At 41.8% G+C, this 21,394-nt stretch overlaps 1 protein-coding gene across 2 annotated transcripts in view; it reads right to left on the bottom strand.

The window, feature by feature from the left end:
* capn2l (calpain 2, (m/II) large subunit, like) overlaps nucleotides 1–11,478 on the bottom strand; it is a 53,983-nt gene extending 42,505 nt beyond the window's left edge. Inside the window, exon 1 of one of the 2 annotated variants that reach the window (XM_039737870.1) lies at nucleotides 11,019–11,478. In XM_039737870.1, the coding sequence (XP_039593804.1) occupies nucleotides 11,019–11,255 (237 nt within the window). In that variant the 5' untranslated portion in view covers nucleotides 11,256–11,478. The remainder of the gene's footprint in view (nucleotides 1–11,018) is intronic. The other variant, XM_039737869.1, reaches the window with a different exon arrangement.
* Between the last annotated feature and the right edge of the window lie 9,916 nt (nucleotides 11,479–21,394).

The following is a 21,394-nucleotide window of genomic DNA, read 5'->3' as shown; positions in this document are numbered from 1 at the left end:
TTGACAGCCCTGAGTGTTAATGCAGTATGTCTTCCCATTGCTGCTTTTATTAGCCATGCCTACGTCAATCTGTTCAGTCCAGTAAAGCACACTCTTGTAGCCCCTTCTGCTAAGTTCAGACCTAAAAGACTGTCAGCTTCAATGAGCACAGCTCACTTTATAGACTCCAATTCTCATTTTAAAAAAACTGCATCCACTTACTTGTCATCTTTTCCTAAAAGCTGACTTTTGTCTCTTGCTCTTTTTTTTTTTTTGGTTTGATGTGGCACACCACACCCTAGATATCCTTGCAGTTCCACTCAGAACAGCATGCTTGGGTTGTCCTCTGCGAGATCAGAGTTTATTAGCAGTTGTCAGGGATGCCAGGGGCCATGACCCGGCCGGGACGCCAAGAGGGACCGGAAGAGGGTCAGAGCCCGGCCTGGATCACGTGGGGTTTGCCTTCCGGGTTGTTTTGGGGGCCACGGGTCAAGGGCATGGAAGCCTTTCCCTGTAGGGGCCCGTGGTCACCGCCAGGAGGCACCCCAGTGCCTTGGGGACCTGTTACCCCAGCACTTCCGCCACACCAGGAAGTGCTGGGGGAAGAATTAAAAGGGTGCCTGGAGAGCTGCCGGGAGAACAGCCGGCACTTCCGCCACGCTGGGGCGTGGCCAACGGGGGAGTGTCAGGAGCCACCTGGAGCACATAAAAGGGGCCGTCTCCCTTCATTCAGGGCTGGAGTCGGGTGGAAGGAGGACGAAGCAGTGGAGAGTGGAGCCGGCCCGAAGAAAGGCATTGTGGCCAGGACTGTTTTGGGGTATTGTGCACGGTGTGAACTGGGTCTTTGTGACCAATGAACTGGGGTCTTAGTGACCAATTACTGTAAATATTGTAAATAAACGTGTGGTGGTTTGTGCAAAACAAGATGTCTGCCTGTCTGTGCCCGGGCAAGGTTCACACAGTCCAAAAGAGTTCAGGCCTCTGCTCACATGAACTTAATTCTAATCACTTAAAAAAAAAACAAAAGCACACACCCTTTATATTTTTTCCCTCTATGATAAAACATTACCTGCCTTCATCCAGAACAACACACCTTGGCTCACCTTGAAAATAACAAAAACTAGTAGGCTCCTTTGAACAGTTTAACAAGAGGCATTGTTCATTGAACAAAACTTTCCTACACTGAGATATACAGCATTTGACGAACAGTCAGATGTCTGTGAGCAAAGGGTGGCTATTTTGAAGAAACTAGAATATAAAACATGTTTTCAGTTATTTCACCTTTTTTTGTTAAGTACATAACTCCACATGTGCTCATTCATAGTTTTGATGCTTTCAGTGAGAATCTACCAACGTAAATGGTCATGAAAATAAAGAAAACACATTGTACTGTATATATATATTATATATTATACACACACACACAAGGGTAGTCAAGCTAAACTTAGAAAATGGGATTTAGCAGAAAATGGAATGAACCTTAACAAAACTCATCATGTTATTTCTCAATGTTGTCTCCAGCCTTCTCAATGCACTTGCGCCACCTGCCTGGATTCCAGCAGAATAAAATGTGTTGTCTTGTCCTTGTAATGACTTGTGCACCTGAACACTACCTGCTGAGGGGTATAACAGTCACCAGTGCAAATTAGTGTGACTTGCTGGAGACCAATGTGAAGCCTGCTATTTAATCCAAGCAGCACGAACTGCTGTCTCAAGGAGTCCTTTTGCTGCAAGACAATGCCGAAGAACACCAAGTCTTGTCTGGAGAAACTGAACTTTGAGGTACTGCCACATTCTCCTCATTCACCAGATTTGGCACCGTGCAATTTCCACCTTTTTGGACGGCTAAAAAAAAAATCTTGGTGGTCGTCGCTTCAAGACAGATGATGATGTGAAGAAAGCGGTGCACAAGTGGTGGCGAGAACAAGACAAAACCTTTTATTCTGTGGGAATCCCAGTACTTCCAAGCATGTGGCCCAAGTGCATTGAGAAGGGTGGAGATGACATTGAAGAATGACATGATGAATTTTGTGAAGGTTCGTTCCATAAATTCCATTTTCTAACTTTAGCTTGACTCCCCTTGTATTACATTATTTATAAGTACATATATGCACACATTTTACATACAGTATATACAATTTTTATATAAACTGTTCAAAGAAAGAAGGGAACACTTAATCATCACAGTTTAACACCAAGTCAGTTAAGCTTCAGGGATGTCAGTCTGCCCAGTTAAGAAGCAGAAGCGACTGTGAATCAACTTTACCTGCTTTGGTTCAAATGAAAATGACAGCAGGTGCACTGGAGAGACAATAGTAAGGCAATCCCAAAAAAGGGAATAGTTTTGCAGATGGTGGCCACAGACAATTACTATCTCCTTATCATTCCTGACTGATTCCAGCTTTGCGTTTACTAGTGTTGTTGTCACTAATAGTAGCATCCAACTCAGGTTGCATAGGTAGTCCAGCACATCCATACATGCCGTCACAAGAAGGGTCCCTACATCTCCCAGCACAGTCTCAAGAGCATGGAGGAGATGGACTGTTACATGAGGAGAGCTGGGCATTGGTTGTAGAAGGGCATCAACCCAACAGCAGTACTGGTATCTGCTCCTTTGTTTAAGGAGGAACATGAGGAGCACCGCCAGAGCCTTACAAAATGACCTCCAGCTGGCTACTGGTGTGCATGTTTCTGACCAAAGCGTCAGAAACAGACTCTATGAGGGTGGCAAGAGGGCCCAATGTCCCGTTCACTATGCAGCTCCATTAGCATTCGCCAGAGAATACCACAATTGGCAGCTCCGTCACTGGCTGCACGTTCACTTCACAGATGAGAGCAGGTTGACACTAACTACGTGTCACTAACACTGCCTTCATTCCCTTCTGCAGTTCAGACAGGCAGCCACAGGTTGACGCCTAACGCCAGTCTTCAGCTCCCAGATGGTAACAACACACGAGTACACGAATACTCACACTCAGGGCATGCTGGTAGTTATACCTGCACACTGATGTCCTTGTGAAATTCACTTCACTTCTCTTTCGACAGATTTCTGTATCCTCTTCAGATTATAAACTGTGCCTTTTATGTTGTAAAACAATTTGCTTTAACTTCATTTCCTACGTGTTCTGCAATTTGCAGCACTGGCAACTCATAAAACTTGAATCCCACCTGGGGGTGTCCTCAGTGGTGACTTGGCATATTTTCTTGTGGTTTCTTGAAGGATGCTGACACATTCAAATGACATTATTTGAGCATCGACTTCCACTGTCATTACATTCGATTCACACAGCGTGTATGTTTTGTTACCAGGGTAACTGCACTGGATGGCATAACAATCGACACCAATGGTGCAATCCCATAGTAACAAAACTAAAAAAATAAAAACAACATCATCACACTAGAACTTCTGAACATATTAAAGAAATCACTGGGCAAGTAAACCAATGATCAACAAACCAAGCATTACCTTTATATTGTATTTCTCAGTTTCATCCTGATACTCTATGCAACCCTGGACCTGCAGAGCTTACAGATTTTTCTTCCAACAGTTTTTCTTAACTCCACCTTTGCTATTAACTGAATATATTCCATCAGAAGGCTAACCCTGCTCTACATTTACAGTCTCAGAAATGGCTGGCAGTGAAGGCCCCACATCATACAATTTTCAACGATACTTAAGTGTTCTCACAGTCTTCGGTGAACAGAACTTCTCAGTTCAGTCTCTAGTTGAGAACTTCGCAACCCTGCTTACACAGCTGTTACTGTCAATTTAACTTGAGGCCAAATCCTGTGATTACTGGAGCACGTCCACTAGATGCCTAACCTCATCACTATTTGGATTCAGTTCAGTCAGAATGGACCTTGAGTGGTCACATGTAACTATACCAGTAATGTTATTTTGTATACTAGGGATGATGGGTGTCACAGTGGCACTGCTGCTTTGCAACAAGGAGACCGGAATTCACATCCCAGGTGCTCCTTGCGTGGAGTTTGCTTGTTCTCCCAATGTACATGTGCCCCATCCCCACCCCCCAGGTGCTCTGGTTTCCTACCACAGTCCAAAGACAAGTACGTTAGGTGGGATGTCAATGCTAAATTGTCCCTAGTGTGTGTGTGTGTGTGTGTGTGTGTGTGCGTGTTTTAATAAAATAACTGTGGGAGGTCGAGCTTTCAGTTACAAGGCCCCTAAAATGTGGCATGTTCTACCTGCTACCCGGTCTCAGCTTTTAAATCCTGGCTGACGACTCACTGCTTCAGTTTAGCCCACCCTGACTAGAGCTGCTGATTAACTGTACAGACTCATATCTGTTGTTAGTCATTAGCACTAAAACATAAGTAACATGATCGTTATAATTTGTTACTAACCCTCACCTATTCTGTTTCTCTTCTCTGTACTTAACGGCCCACCTGCCAAGTTGTTTTGCCTGCCTAAGGTAAAGTCACCCCTGATGGAGGATCGCTGGAATCGTGGGGTAGAGGGGTCCTTTCATCGGATTGGCTGGCCCAGCGCTGTTTCATGGGGGAGGCAACTTGATGGCCAAGGTGTCCAGGACTCTAAACAAATCCAAATCATATCATGTGATATCATCTACTGTTAAGTTCTGCTCCGTACTTGTACATTTTTTATTTTTATACTGTATTGAGGACTTGTTCTGTTCTGTGTATTGTATTGTATTGACCCCCTTCTTTTTGACACCCACTGCACACCCAACCTACCTGGAAAGGGGTCTCTCTTTGAACTGCCTTTCCCGAGGTTTCTTCCATTTTATCCCCCCTACTAGAGTTTTTTTTTTTTTTTGGGAGTATTTCCTTGTCTTCTTAGAGAGTCGAGGCTGGGGGGCTGTCAAGAGGCAGGGCCTGGTAAAGCCCATTGCGGCACTTCCTGTGTGATTTTGGGCTATACAAAAATAAATTGTATTGTATTGTATTGTGTGTGTCTGTGTGTTCACCCTGCGGTGCACTGGTGCCACATCTAGGGATTGTTCCTGCACTGTGCCTGACTCTTGCCCTACAATGCTACTCTAGATAAGCGGGTTAGGATGGTGGATGATGGATGGTGTCACAGGATGCCTCTTCACTGAGGGGACCGGGGGAGCAAGCGTTGGCAGTACAGTACCTCCAATGGCACATTAGATGGTAGCCCTCATGGGTTGCACTGGTGCCTCGGATTCTCACAGGACTTCATGGGCGTTGGAGTTACCTACAGCCCTGTTGTGATCTGAGGGTGCTGCCAGGGGTTGCTGCGACAGCTGCTGAGCTCTCTTGGGTGGGTTTTCCGCCACACCTAGAAGTACTGCCAGAAGTAGGTCAATGAGCACCTGGAGCACCTCGGGGGATTGGGGCGTTATAAAAGGAGCCAGCAGTCTCCACTCCGGGAGCCAGAGGAGGAGTGGAGGAGAAAGAAAAAGAATATGAGAAAGAAAGTGTTGGGATTGCGCTTGTGTTTGGGACTGTGTTGTGTACTTGTGTGACCGGGGAAGATGTTGCCCACAAGTGAAGAAACAAAAATAAAACTTGTGTTTTTATAAGTGTGCCTCCTGCGTATGTCTGTGTCAGGTTAAACGCTGGTAGAGCACCATCTACTGTCACAACAGGTATTTTATTATTGTGAAAAAAGAAAATATTACACCTTCACTTCTCCATGTTTTTCCGTTGGTAATTTCTTATAACATCTAGTTTTTCTTGAACAATCACTGTAAGAGCCAAATCCCTTAAGTTGATGTTAATGGTGAATTCTCCTTAGTCTACTTAAACGTGAATATGGTAAAGCTTAACATACATAACAGAAGCCCCCTATAAGTTACAGAAAATGGAATGTTTATAATCTAAAGTCTGTGTGCCAGAAGAATTGCCCAAAGACTGAAGTTAAACAGCTGGGCAGAAACAGGAACAGTCGGACAGAGAGATATGAAGGGCATAAAGTTTGCTGACCGTCCGTTGCATAGAATAACACATAGAAACCGTAAAGAATGTCACCTACTATAGATATTTAAGCAGAATAACACAAGTTTTCCTTTTTTTCCTTTCCTTTTTTATGTTTTCTCGCTTTCTTGTGTGAACTGTTTGCTTTGAATTTCATTCCAATCTTTAAAACGAAGACACATTGGACCGTCAAGTATTTTCCTCACGATTCATGCTAGAACCGGAATGTCTATCTGGTGGCTGCATTTGAACCATTTTTGCACCATTTGGAAGCTTTTGTCAAACACAGCTACAATCACACTGGACGCAAAATGATCGTTTGTTAATTGATATCTAATAGTCAAGAAAAAAAAAAAAAAAGTAGGAAATCAGAAATGAACAAGCTAGTGAAATTAAACAAAGCAGCAAATGACTGAATTGAGCTCTGCAGCAGTAAAAGCCAGAAGGTTCTCCCTCCACCATTATGAGGAATAAAACTTGGGCAGCTGAACATTTGTGAACCTGCCAAGAGGGAGCTATGGTTTGTAATTGAACTGAAAAAAAGAAGCTCAATTAACAGTCGGTTAAACTCAAAATTAATAAGCTGGCTGCGACTAAACGTCCAAACGCTGCTGGGGCTGTGCGGCCGTGTTGTTTAATTTATAATTGTACGCAGGCCCGTCGCGACAAGGCAGGCAAACCAAGCAATTGCCTGGGGCCCCAAGACAACGACTGGTCAAGAATAAAATGCAGCGACAAACTGTGTGAGCGCCCCATTGATAGTGAATGCAGTAAAGTGCAATGACACTGTTATCGGGGGCCCCCCTCACGGACAGCAGCCAGCCAACCACGCGATCTCTGCTGCCGGCAAAATAGAAAACTTCCTCGGCAGTCACGACATGGAGGACATTGTGATTGCCTTTGCAGAAAAACAAGGCTCGCAAACAGCAGTTTTAGATAATTTGCACAAGTTTGAGAGAACTGAAAAATGTTAATGTGAGTATGTATGTGTGTGTGTTTTTTTAAGTGTGTTGGATTTAGTTATTGTGCACTTTTTTAATGTATATTTGATTTTATGGTACAGTGGTGTTTTTTGCAAATGTTCAATTGTTGAAAATGTTCAAATTTTATGCACTTTATATGCAACAGCAGTATTTGCACTGTAAACCTTTTTTATTTATATAAAGTGTGAGTGAATTTAAACTGTATGGCTATGCTGTGGTTCCTTTGCGTGCATGCGTGCGTGCGTGCGTGCGGGGGGCCTCCATGTCCATTTTGCTTGGGGCCCCCAAATTCCTTCAAACAGCCCTGATCGTACGTGTTCTTAAACTGCGCCACACACAATATAAACTGTAAGTCATACTGACTGACTGATGGCAGCCCAGTGTCACACTGGTTATTGCTGGTGCCCCACTAGCAGGTCGCTTGCACCAAACGTATTGAATCTGCAGCAATGTTTTAGTTGTGTGCCCGGTGGGTGTCGAGGGTTATTAGCTTTCTCTTCTGCACCCCAAATCTTTCATTCAGTACCCGTGGTGCGCTGGGCTGCGGTTGTTGTGGCTTACCGTACATGTAGAGCTACGATTATTGACTAATAAGTCTTTATTACATTAAGCGTGGCACTAAACAGCTCATAGTGCCAGTGCCCTGGAATTTAATCACGGGACACTCAGGGCTGTGTGAAGTTCTGCACAGTCTGCCACTGTATCTTTTTCTTGACAAAAGCACAAAACATGTGTGTTACGTTCACCACGGACTCCTTACTGGCTAGGTTTGCATACACTTGCCTTCCATTGATTGATTGATTGATTGATTTATAAAGGCTGACCACAGTGTTGTACAATAAAACTCAACATATAAGACACACAATAACCAAAGGGTTTAAGAAACAGAAACACAGAAGAGCTGAAGTAATTCATAATAAAAACGTACACAGATAGTCAACATCTTACACTGGGTTAAAGGCCAGGGAATAAAAGTGTGTTTTTAAATAAGATTTAAAGACAGCAAGTGAAGGAGCCTACCTAACGTGCAATGGCAAATCACTCCAGAGTTTTGGAGCTACAACTGAAAACGCCCGATCACCTCTAAGCTTGCATCGTGTCTTAGGAATAAGTAAAAGTATCTGGTCTGCTGACCTGAGAGGACGAGACGGTACATAAGGGTGCAGCAGTTTCGACAGATAAAATGGGGCACAATCATTAAAGGATTTAAAAACCAAATACAAGGATCTGGAAATGGATTCAAAAACAAACTGGAAGCCAGTGAAGGGAAGCCAAAATTGGGGTAACGCGCTCATCCTTGCTTGCACCAGTTGAAAAAAAAAAATCTAGCAGTGGCATTTTGCAAAGGCTGTAGGCAAGCAATGGAGGCCTGGCTAATTCCAAAAAGAAGCGCATTGCAGTAGTCTAGATAAGAGATTATAAAAGCATGTATCACTGTTTCAAGGTTGCTTTTAGACAAAACAGGCTTGATATATGACAGCTGCCTGAACTGGAAAAAAGGAAGATTTTACCACTGCGTTCACATGGCTATCAAGTTTTAAAATACAGTAGAATCCATTTTCACACCTAAATTTGTAATCACTGATTTCTCATATTGAGCCACAGTGGAAAGGTCGATGCATTGATCAAGCACCCATTCCAATGTTTGTTCCTGATAACTGCTAGAATGAGCTCTGGCTCCTCGAGACACAGTATTATATTAATGGAGTTGAATGGACCATTCAAAGCAGGGCAGGGTGCATCACGTGGCCTTCCTCAAGATGCGAGAGTGTCTGTCTGCAGCTGGATGCGTAGAGCACCACCCTTTGTGAATAGTTTATACGTTCAGAAGAATCTCCTGAGATATTACGAGGCTTGGACGCATCAGACGTAAAGATTCAGTTTTCAGGCTGGATGTCCTGGCTCAGACTCTACGAGAATGTCCAGGAGGAGGTTGGCAGCCAGTTAGCCGAGGTCTCCAGGACTCTAACTTTATCTGTTACAATTGTCTACGGACCCCCAGGAGTTTAAATTTTCTCCAAGGATGCTGCTGACTGGAGTTTGGCCATAGTTCAACAATTAATGGATGGATATAGTTGGGCTCCATTTATGTTAATCAGTTTCAAACTATTTTCTTTCCCTGTGTGTTTAAACAAATATGTCTCTTTCTGTGTACTGATTGTATATTTAGTAATTTGGAAAATTTATATCTACATTTTACCTCAGAACTCATCACAGCCTTGAACAGCTCTAGACAAAAATAACCATAACTGAATTGAACTGAACGTTCACACAAAACTTCTTTCCACAGTTCTCGGACCTGCTGCACTAAAACGGCTCAGTCTAAGTTTGTGTGCGCTCATTAATGAACTGGCATCAGTCAAGATTTGGTTCCAGCTTTGTGGGATATACTTGAGATCTGAGTCCTGCGTTAGGATTAAAACTCCAGTGGAGAAAATAGTTGACTGACACCCTGTACAGGATTTCTGCGTACTGTGCCAGCTTGGATGGGCTTCAGCTTCCTTGTGACCCTAATCAGAATACAGCAGGTTTGGAAGATGGATGGATGGCCGACGTTTTTGTTGTCCGACACCAGAAATCCGAAAGTGGAAATCAAGTTGGGAGGATAGAGAAAGGCTTTGGAGGATTGAGGGTTGAAGATAAATAGGAAGAAGATGGAATATCTGAGGTTTAATAAGGTTCAGGGTTCAGATGTTCGCCTACACAGAGAGCTTCTGAAAAGAGTGGATACGTTTAAATATCTAGTATCAGTGGTGGCCCAAGATAGAAAACTACATGCAGAGATAACCCATAGAGTGAAGTGTGGATGGAACAATTGTAAAAAAAGGTATCAGGAGCATTCTGTGATGAAAGAATTAAGATGAAGGTTAAAGGTGAGGTTTTTAAGATAGTGGTAGAACGAGCAATGATTTATGGAGCTCAGACATGGGCAAGAAAGGGAGCAGAGGAGAAGAAGTTAGATGTGGCAGAAATGAGAATGTGGAGATGGACGAGTGGAGTTACAAAAAAAGGACAAAATAAGAAACAAGACAATCAGAGATGCAAGAAAAACAGGAGAAGCATCTACAAAAGTGTAGGAAAGTAGACTGAAGTGGTGTGGACATGTGATGAGGAGAGACCATGAATATATGTGGGCAAAAGAAGGATGGGAATGAAGGCACAGGGAAAAGAAAACAAGCATGGCCAAAGTACACGAAGATCTGAAGGAAAAGGTTCGACTAGCAAGGAGGTGCGGGACAGAGCCGTTTGGAGAAGGGTGATCAAGTACATTGACCACACATAGAAGAGGGAAGGGATGAAGAAGACGACAAAGAAGTAAGATGGATGGATACTAATACAGTACTGTTTGAAGTACTAGGGTGTTGTACCATGTTAGCCATTATCAATGTACAGTAATTAGAAGTTAAGCAAAATGACACCTTTTATTAGCTAAGTAAAAAGATTACATTATGCAAGCTTTCGATGCAAATCAGGTCCCCTTCTTCAGGCACGATGTAATGATTGCAAGAAGCGGCTCGAATTGCCTTGAAAGCTTGCATATTGTAATATTTTTAGTTAGCCAATAAAAGGAGTCATTTGACTCGACGTCTCAATGCTGTTTGAAAACACTTATCATCCAGTGTCTAAAAACGTGGTTCCAGACTACTGTAAAATGCAACGACTTCGCCTTTAATGACCCCGCTTTCATCTGCATTTAAACGAGAAGGCACCGTTTAGTAGCAATTAGGGCTCCGTATTTTTTTGCAGTTTTACCAAGTCCAGGACGACACGAAAAGTCAGCCTCGGTCCACCCCGGCGTGTGCGTTTCAACCCCACATGCCCGACGTCTTAGTCACGCAGCGCTTTGGCAGAACCGTCTGTAGCAACGGGCAGCAGGGATTTCCGTTATAATGGGATGGAAAAATCGAGTCTGTGCGGGTGTGGTGCAGCGTAGTTCTGCGTGGGTCAAGGACGCTGAAAACAGTTTGTTTTTCTTTTTTTATTGTTGCTCTATGTAGTTTAACCACGGCTTTTAAACATACGTAGACTATTAAATTCATGCCACAAATCCACATACTTCAGTGTGTTTTTATTTGCTAAGAAATGGGTTACGGGGGGGGGGATGGAGCCAAGGCAAAGGAGACTGTCGCTTACCGTGGGTCGTTTCCAGGTGACACCCCGCGTTTTAGACGAGTTCGGCGCCAGCTCCCTGAAGCCCAGCGCGGTCGGATGTGCAGGGAAGGTGTCGTCGCAGAAGAGCTTGCCTGACTGCAGGCACTGCTGCCGGAGCGCCTCGAAGTCCTGGCCCAGGTACTTGACCGCATTATAGTTGTTGCCCACCCCGGCTGCGCGAGCCCGCTGGTGCTGGATCTTGGAGGCGATACCCGACATTCTCCTCACTCGAATCAGTGTTGTCCCTGCTGTGTGTCTGCGAGTTTCTTTAGCATCCGCTGCATTAAGCTTAATGCGCAGGGTGGGGCGTGCCGCGCCACAGTTACGTTTGCTGTCAGTTGGCACGAGCCCGAGTGACGCGGACACGGCGCGAGCCACCGCCTTCTCTCCACGCGGCGCGCGCACACGCACCCTCAGTCCATTGGCATCTTCAGAGATGACAGTAGTAATAAACTTAACTCTCTAACTCAGCCACAAGGACATACAATACATTTAATAATAAATGATCAAAATTCACTCATTTATGTTGTGAATTTGAAAGAAAATGGATTGTCGGACAACGCGCCTGTTAAGTAAAACAAATCTGCGCCAGGTGCGCATCCGACCCTTGGATTTTGTACGTGTGCGCGCGCATCTGTTACTTGGTAAGCAAATCAAGGCTGCCTTTACCAGGACGGGACGGGACGGGACGCGCAGGCTATTTCGTGATTTACCAAAACTCAAGTTTACAGTTCGAGATTTGGGACCCTTATAGTACGGAGGAGTATTTGGGCCATTGGGAAGAAGAAAAAACAAGGGACACAGTGAAGAAAAAAGGTTCAATTTCGAGACTGAAGGCAGAATTTCCAGTTTAACCTCTCAATGCCCACTTTAGTTTATTTCGTCATTAAAGTAGAACGCATTACACTCAAACTTAAAATCGATGTTTAACTTCCCACAGGTTCTTAAACCCCATCGTAACTAAAGGAGCATGTTAACGACCAGGTTTTTAATACTACGTGCTTCTTGTTAAGGACACAGGCAGTGATCGCCACACAGAATACATTAATCCATGGGTGTCAAACTCCGGTCCTGGAGGGCTGCAGTGGCTACAGGTTTTCATTCTAACCTTCTTCTTCATTAGTGACCAGTTTTTGCTGCTAATTAACTTTTTACCATAGTTTTAATTGAGTTGACTTAGGCCCCTTAGTTGTCTCTTTTTCCTTAATTAGCAGCTAAAAAATAATGGGATACAAAATGAGCTGCCACATGACCAGCTCATCAGTGCCCATCACACAATATTTGAAAATAAAGAAACGTGAAGGTCTCAGTAAGGCAGATCTCTCAGGTCACCAAAACATTTTGACGATGTTCTTAGAAAAAACAGAAAAATCAACAGTTCCAGAAATGTCAACTGTGACAGAATGAGAGCAGCAACAAGCCATGGAATTAAATAACGGGTTTAAGTAGCAACAAGAATCAGCTTCTCATTAAGTGAGCAGTTTAGCTGGTCATCTGTTGGTTCGCTTTACATCTCATTTCTGTTTGGCTGTCATTTAATGAATAAAGGAATAAATTCAGAGGACCGAATAAATTCAGAGGACCGAATCCTTCAAAACATGGCTATTAAAATGAAAGTAAAAGAAGTTAATTAACAGTGAAAACTGCTCGCTAATTAGGAAAATGGTTAGAATGAAAACCTGCAGCCACTGCAGCCCTCCAGGCCCGGAGTTTGACACCCTTGCACTAATCCATGATATTACATCCCTCTGACCATTTAGAATACTTAGAATAATTTAGATTTATACGTGATAATCATTTTCATGATGAATTACATTAAAGCACCCATATTACATTTTACAGGTTAAATTGGGAGATTGGAAAATTTTGACATCAAAGCAGAAAGTTTAATGAAATAAACTGCAACATTAAAAATCTAAAAAATTAGAGTTTAATCTTGTAGTTTATTTTGTCGAAATTTCATTTTTAATCTCGTATTTCATTTAATCAAAGTTTCACCTTTGAGCTCAAGATTTTGACTTTTATCTCGTAATTATTTTGTCATTAAAGTAGCACAGTGTAAACTTCATCTTAAAGTCTGTTTAATTTACTAGCTCCTCAAGCCCCATGGTAACAAAAATAGCAACAACAACAACAACATTTATTTATATAGCACATTTTCATACAAACAGTAGCTCAAAGTGCTTTGCATATTAAAGAATAGAAAAATGAAAGACACAATTATAAAACAAAATAAGTCAACATTAATTAACATCGAATAAGAGTACAAGGGGGACAGAAAAAACAAAAAAACTCCAGACGGCTGGAGAAAAAATAAAATCTGTAGGAATTCCAGACCATGAGACCGGCCAGTCCCCTCTGGGCATTCTACCTAACATAAATGAAACAGTCCTTTCAAAAGCAAGGCATAAGCGTCATTTAAAATCAATGTTTAATTCACTAGTTTCCTAATCTCTTTTAATCTGTAAAATGTAATGTGTGCTTTAATGCATTTCATCATGAAAAGAATATCAAGTATAAATCTTAGTATTCTAAATGTTCAGAGAGCTGTAATTTCATGGATTAATATATTCTGTGTGGCAATCACTGGAAATTTTGACGAAATAAACTACAATCTCAACATTTCGAGTTTAATCTCGTAGTTTATTTCATCAACATTTAAACTTTAATCTCAGAAGTTTGACTTTTATCTCATAGTTAATTTATCATTAAAGTAGCACGATATCAACTTCATCTTAAAATCTACGTTTAATTTACCAATTGCACCTAAACCAGCAGACGGGTACAGAACACAGTGCAGGGCAGGTAAGATCAGGCTGCTGAGAGTTCAGCGACCTTATGGCCTGGCGGGTGATGCTGCCCCTGAAGCAGGCAGAGCGAGTGTTGAGGCTCCAGCTTCACTTCCCTGAAGGTAGATGTGTAAACTGGGGATCAGATCAGAGATGGTCGATTCTGCTCTCCTCCTTCTTCTTCATCCTTGTGCCCACACATACATGCTGTCAGCCTCAGCTCACACCGCTTACCCTGGCCTGTCTACCACACTGTCCTCTAGCTCTGTGAATTGAGTTGGGTCCAGGGTCCAAGCCTTAGGCTTACTAGTAGCCACTGACCCAGCTTGAAGACCTTTAGCAGCAGGGAGAAGTGCCCCCTGTAGTTCTGCTTCCTTCTGACAGCCCTTAGCCACCTTGGAAACGTGTCTCTCTCCAGGGGCCTTGTGTATAAACGGTGCATATGCTCACATCACAATGTATAAAAACTAAACTTGGTATAAAGCCACGCACATTCTCACACCAGCTCAAACCATTGCATACGCAAGTTTTCGGCTTGGTTTTGCAAACTGGCAGCAACCAGCGTCAAAGCAGTGCTACCATTCCTGTGTGGTTTCCCTTTATTTTTTAGATTCACATCCCTGACGCGGCTTTATAAATACACTGGAATTAACCACATATCGTTTATTAGTTTAAGGCATCTGATCTGGCAGCCTGTAACAATATAATGGTCCACGAAATGGCCAAACTATTCCAAATACCATAGGCACTTTAGTGTTGTTACTCTCAATGCACCACTCAGAGTATTTTAACCCACTGTATCTGAGTGGGGAATCACAGCTCTATGGCAGCTTATCGGAAAGCTCTACAGCACACGCTGCACAGTCTGTTTGATCTTCTCCCATTTGGCAAACGCTTCAGAACCTTTCCTGTACGGACCTCAAGGCTCAGAAACAGTTTCATTCCAAAAGCTCTAAACGTACTCAATCAGTCCATTAAGTACATTAAGTGCTCCCTGTAGAACTGTTTGTACCTTATAAGTACAGTCACCTCACTGTAAACCTGCACTACAGTTGTAATATTGCACAACCTGAGCCACTTATGCTTTCATCTATACATATAAAGGAGATTTGGGATCCGAGAGGCTGTGTTTGTCGAGGGATGGAGAGTTAAGGCGGGTGGGGGAGTCACGTGATCATCTCCCCTCCCAGTCACGTCATTTCATTCACTTCATTTTGCTCTGAGCTGAGCTCCGCAGCTGACACAGTCTTGCCATTCTTTTTCCTTAGTGTTTAGTCCTCTCTCCTTTACTGATTTACTGTTTACTAGACGCAGTACTTACTGAATAGTATTTTTTCCTTTAGTGTTTCTACTTAGTGTTTAGTAGACGCGGTGTGCCAGTGTTGTGGTTTTCTGTTACTTTCTACTTCGTTTTTGTATTTTAGTGTTTAGTAGACTCGTACTACCAAAAATGTTGTATATAAAGAAGCTCTATAAGTCACATGTAGATACATAATTATTCCGACTGCAGCGAAGCGCACGAGGTCTGCTAGTATTGTATATTTTTCATTGTTTTTTATCGGATTGTCATTTTTGTTGTTGTTATTTTACATTTTATAGGAAAATACGTTTATGGAGGATTTGCATATTGAATTTCATTGTACCATACAATAACAATAAAGGAATTCAATTCAATTCAATAGAAGAAAGCGATTATTCACAGATGATGACGACTGGTTTCTAAGTCAATTTAGTTTTCCAAGTGTTATCTTCTTGGAGCTCTTGATATCATTTTAAAGATGAAATGCAGTAAAGTATGTATATTACATTAACATTTTACAAAACTTCATTTAAATAATGTATACTGTTAATAATTAAATGTGTGGGCATGGTGGCACAGTGGCAGCGATGAGCTGGTGTCCCGTTCAGGGATTGTTCCTGCCTCGTGCTGTATGCTTGCTGGGGCTGGCATGACACTGGAAGGATAGATGGATAGAATAATTAAACATGTACTACGAAGATATTTCAATTTTCCTTAAAAGGTTTGAAGCTTACAGATGGCTTAATGTCGATTACAGAGCTGATTGTGTGGCAGTTGGTTACTTAGAGAAAGAAAAGGAAGGGCAGGAACTGGGGGTTAGTATGTTTGAAAGAGACAGCACTGCTGCAATAAATTATTTCATCGAAGGTCGTGCACAGCGCAGCAAGCATCTTGTGGGAGGCAGGAACAAACTCTGGACGGGGTGCCAGCTCGTCACTATCACTGCGCCACCGTGTCCCCATGTTTAATAACATGCTTTAATTCCTATCATCATGAAATGATATCAAGTATATATTTTAGTATTTAAATTGTTCAGAGAGCTGTAATATCATGAATGTAATGGATTCTGTGTCCTGTTGGAGGAAGAGAAAGCCCGTTTAAGAAGCATGTAGTGATTCACACACATAGAAGAACACACAGAATATTCTACAAAGCATTTAACATGCTACTTTAGTTACGATGGGATTTGGGTAACTAGTAAATTAAACGATTTTCAGATGTAGTTCATAATGTTCTACTTGAATGACAAAATAAAATACGTGATTAAAGTGGAAATTTCAAGATTAAAATGAACATTTCAAGCTTTTTTCCCCACTGTATTCCTATTTATTTTTTCTTTTCGCTGTACCCTAATAAGCTTTCATATGACACTCAGATGGTGGGCTACGGCTCGCCTTTTCACGGCGACTTTGATATCTGACAACTTCTTTTTTATTTTGGGCACTGTGCAACTTTCTGTACTTGAACTTTCAAGTTTCTCTGACACTCTATATCACTCGATCAACTTCCTTTTGTTGTTTATACCACTGCTTAAGTCAACAAATAGTACGTTTTTCCTTGCCTCCACTCGGTATTTGCTGAAATTCTTCAATTTTCCTGTACTTTTGCCATTGAGTTTTCACAGAACGATCAACTCATGGGGCTATTTATATTGATTTGCATATTCAAAGAGGTGTAATTCTGGGAGGAGATGGGGAGTGGCAGCAGGCACATGCACGTGCATTACTTTTCAGAATGACCAGGATTTATGCAGCAGAAGAATGTGGAAGTTGGTGTACGCACAGATTTATGCATCTGGATTTTTTTGTGTATACGCACATTTCTGTTTTTGCCTGTATGCCAAGTTTTAGTGTGAATTCTATGCATGCCGTTATATATGAGGCCCCAGATCCAGTACATTATATGTTATATTGGGTGCTGCATTTAGACTTAATAAGGCCTTAAGCTATATAAAACTTGGAGACTCCTTATAATTGGAGATGCAGATGACTTATGACTTAAATTAGGACACATCATTTAGAAAAGGCATTGGAATGGGCAGAGAGACCTTACACTGAGACCGAGTGTTAAGGCGGATGAGTTTTGTGGAGTTTTAACATAAACTCTAACGTAAATCCATTGGATGGTTTGTACCTTGACCGATATTGCTGAGGTAGGCCGAGGCTCTCCCCATCACTAACCATTGTACTATACAGCTACAGTCAATAGACTTGTTTAATTCAACATTCCATGGCTGGTTCTAGCACATCCATAGCCTTAGGCAACTTTTCCACTGCGCTGCTTGGTTAATTTTAGGATTAAGAGCTGAAGTGGGTCCTGTCAGTAAAGACACTCACACATCTGCAGACTGGGACTGTCCTCCCCACCCCTACATTGCTTATTATGCCCGGGCCTCGAGTCTTTGCACACCCTTCATAGCTATGCACACTATTTTAATAAGTTAGTCATTTTTAAACAAGAATATACTTTCTATGTTGTCAAATAGGATTTCAATAAACTTCTCATATTTCACAGTAAGGAAAGTGGAGACTGTTAGAACTGATTACATGTCTGAGCCGAGTTAATTCAGTCTTACGGTTGCTAGAGGCTATTCCAGTAGTGTTGGATGCAGTGGGCTTCAGACCATTGAATAGCAGCTCTTGCTTTCACTCCCCCAAATGCCAACAATCAGTCCAGGCACAGATTTGAAAATCACACTCTTAGAAATGCTGTGTTTTTTTTATTAAATGGCATTTTAAGACCCTTTACTGGGTTGTGTGGTTTCTCTTAGAGCACCATTTCATTCTGGGAAAGGTTCTGCATATGAAGTTGTTTTTTTGTGCTTTGAAAAACTTCCTACTATGTAGAAAAAAGCCTGAAATCTTTAATGTATGGTAGGCTACCAAGCAGGACACTAACAGATTAAGAAAACGTGAATTTAGCCTTTGTTATTTTATGTACGCAGGAAGAATCCATTTAAAGTCAGGACCTACTTGTATTTCACAAATCTGTTTCCATCTATTAGTGGTTATTCGCCTTACGGGGCCTGTTACGGATCTAAAGAAAGGCAGATTCTTTCTGGAACAGTCATGCGGATGGATCATTTGGGAAGCAAAAATGGTTCCCCTATGGTTGATATGTGGAAAACGAAAAAGAGATGATGGCATCTGAACTAATCTGAATTGTGTTTCTACAACTACATTTATTTGTTTAAGATTTTGATTAAAATTTAAAATTTATTTGCTTCCTGCCTTGATCCAACCAGGATAGACTTGCAATCCTGAATTAGATGATGGAGTTGGAGAATTTTATTACAGGTTTTTGCATAATTTTAATAACTGTTTTGATTGTCCTTATATTTAATGTATCATTCCACTTTGCAAAATTATTTTAACAGTTTATTCGTTCTGAGCTCCACGACAGATAGTGGAGATTCATACAGTAAAATAATGGATGACTGTCATCTTCATTTATTATGCCTAAAGCAAATGTCACACTGTATGAGACAATATTAGAAAGTTATTGCAATTTTCATATAAGTGTGTGTTTAATTTGAATATAGTAGCAGTTTCACATAGTTACTTAGTTGATGGTATAATCTCTTAAAACCTGAAAGTTAGCATGACATACAGTAGCTAGTTATTCTGACCGTCTCCTGAAAAGTTTGTTTTATAAACTTTTACTGAACATTTGAAGGTATGACTGTATGTAGGGGGCATTGCAGCACCCCAAACCCCAGACACAACCTCACAACCACAAGTCCCAGGTGCAAATACCCGTTTTATTTATTTACAAATACTGTACCTTCTTCCAAAGTTCCATAAGAAAAAGTACAGAAAGTCTTCTTCCTTCTCGCTGTCTCATCACTCCTTCCACTCCTCCCTGGGAAGCTTTGTGTTTCTTCCACCAAGCTCCAACTCACCTCATTGAGGTTGAGTGGCTTCTTTCATGTTGGACCCAGGAGTACTTCCAGTGCTAGAGCACAGCCTGATGGAAGCACTTCCGGGTCAAACAGACGTCCTGCAAAGTAGGGGTGATGGATCCCTGCAGCATTCCTGTGGCACGAAACCCGACAAGACTGTCGTAAGGGACTACAGTTGAAGCATGCCTTGTGGGTGCCTGTAGCTTGTTGAGTTTTCTCCCCTTGACCTTCCACTACAATTGCCTTCCACTGTACTGCTTCTTGATCCAACCCTGCCAGGACACCAATGTACCCAATGCCGCACTGACATCTTCACACTGTCTCTTGTGCCATTAAAGACCTGCCGTCCCATCCAGGTAAGGAATCTTGGCCCATCCCGGGCCACAACACTCGCCCATGTGCACCGTCCATCACAACATATATACAGAGAACTGTAACAAAGTGAGCCTTAAGCAGAACATTCTTTATATAAGAACTGTTCTTCTTTTTGTAATATCAACTGTTTGCTTTGAATGTTAGTACTAGGGTGTTGTACCGTGTTAGCCATTATGAATGCAATGAGAAGTTAAGCAAAATGACACCCTTTATTGGCTAACTAAAAAGATTACAATATGCCAGTGTTTAAGGCAGCTCATGCCCCTTCTTCAGGCAAGATGTCAAAAAAAGGTGTCATTTTACTTGACTTTGCATTGCTTTGAATTTCACAAAAAAATTTTAAAACAAAAATACTTGGACTGTGGAATTATTTGAACATGCATCACACCACTACCTGAATTGCTCTACGAGGTAAGCTAAAGTTGCAGAAACTCAAAGGTTTTGGCCAATTGCAGCTGAAAATTTTGTACGACTTAGTCGGAGGGGTTGTCACACTAGATGACTGCAGTTGCTGATCTCATCACCTGGGGATGTCAGATCACACAACTAGAATCACAGAGGATGGTAAATTAGATGATTTTCCTGCATAGTGGCACATTTCCAAAGTAGAGTGAGCTCACTCCTTTTTCTGACAGTTCATAATGTGTTGCAAAATGGAGCCAGTGCTTTACAAGTAGAGCGAGATTAGCTGAACTCTTGTACATGACACAAGAAACAGTAGAAACACAAGTTTCTCTTCTTTTTGTGAGGTACAAAACATCCATGTTCTTTATTCCTCGTCACATTGTACTGCTGGGTGGGCACTGATTGGTTCTCAACTCTCACACACAGAGACCACGCCTACAATTTAAGAGCTAATCTAACCTTTTTCAGGCAATTGGCTGATGTCAAGATCACACGACTGGAAGTCATGGTAGCACAATGAAACTGCCTGTGACTTACTAAGATTATAAAAAATGAAGGCTATGACTGAAAACTTGCTGGAAAAGTCACGTAAATGTGACAGGGCCTTAAATTTCAAGAAGATGCGACTCGTCTTCCTGTCATGACTTGAACAGCATGGTGGCACAATGGATACAAGAGAAGGGATAACTGTAAACCCATAGCTTGCATAAAAAAGGCAAGCAAAGAATTTCTTATGAATAAAGGATTTATTATCAAGCCAAAATATTATGCAGAGCATGAAAATAGCAAACAGTCCCATCCACAAACCAGAAGATGACGCCAATAAAGCGAAAGATAATAAAAAAATGTACATCCAAAGAGAACACAATACTTACATGAAACTCCTTGATAAATGAATGATCTCCAGCTCCCGAGTCTTCCCAGCAGACTCATATAGCCAAAGAAAGGGCTCAGGAGAGGTGAGGTCACAGTGGTCCTGCCTCTTGGGACTCCTCCCACAAAGCACAAGGAACACATTCACATGTATGGAGGAGTTACTCAAAAAACAGTAATAAGCAAAATCAACAAAAATAACATAAAAGTATGAAAAATAATAATACAAAGACAACAATAAATTATCTATCTATCTAACTATCTAATAGTGCCTTTCATATCTCTATCTATCTATCTATCTATCTATCTATCTATCTATCTATCGTATGGTGCCTTTCATATATGTCTGTCTATCTATCTAATGTAAATCCTCAAACTACAAGTGGCAGAGATTCCGGATTTATTGGACTGCACTTACTTAAACACACAACACAATGGCTTAGAGTTTGGAGGATCTGTTTCCTGACATGCACAGTGTCTCTTAGGGATTAGTGCTGGAGTTCCTAGAATTTTTCCATTAACGTATCTTCTCAAAACCCAATCAATCTTGGTCATGTGGAACCAGAGCCCAACAACAATGGGCACTGTGTACTTACCAGTCTACTCACTTGCTTGTTTACCATCCTAGTACAATTTAAATTTCGATATTACTATGGAGTTGTGGTTACCAGGCTTCATCAATATTGACAGGAAGATGATGCATTAGACAGGCTGG

Source organism: Polypterus senegalus, chromosome 16, assembly GCF_016835505.1.
Source record: "Polypterus senegalus isolate Bchr_013 chromosome 16, ASM1683550v1, whole genome shotgun sequence".
NCBI lineage: Eukaryota > Metazoa > Chordata > Cladistia > Polypteriformes > Polypteridae > Polypterus > Polypterus senegalus.
This window is presented reverse-complemented; position numbering and strand designations above follow the sequence as displayed.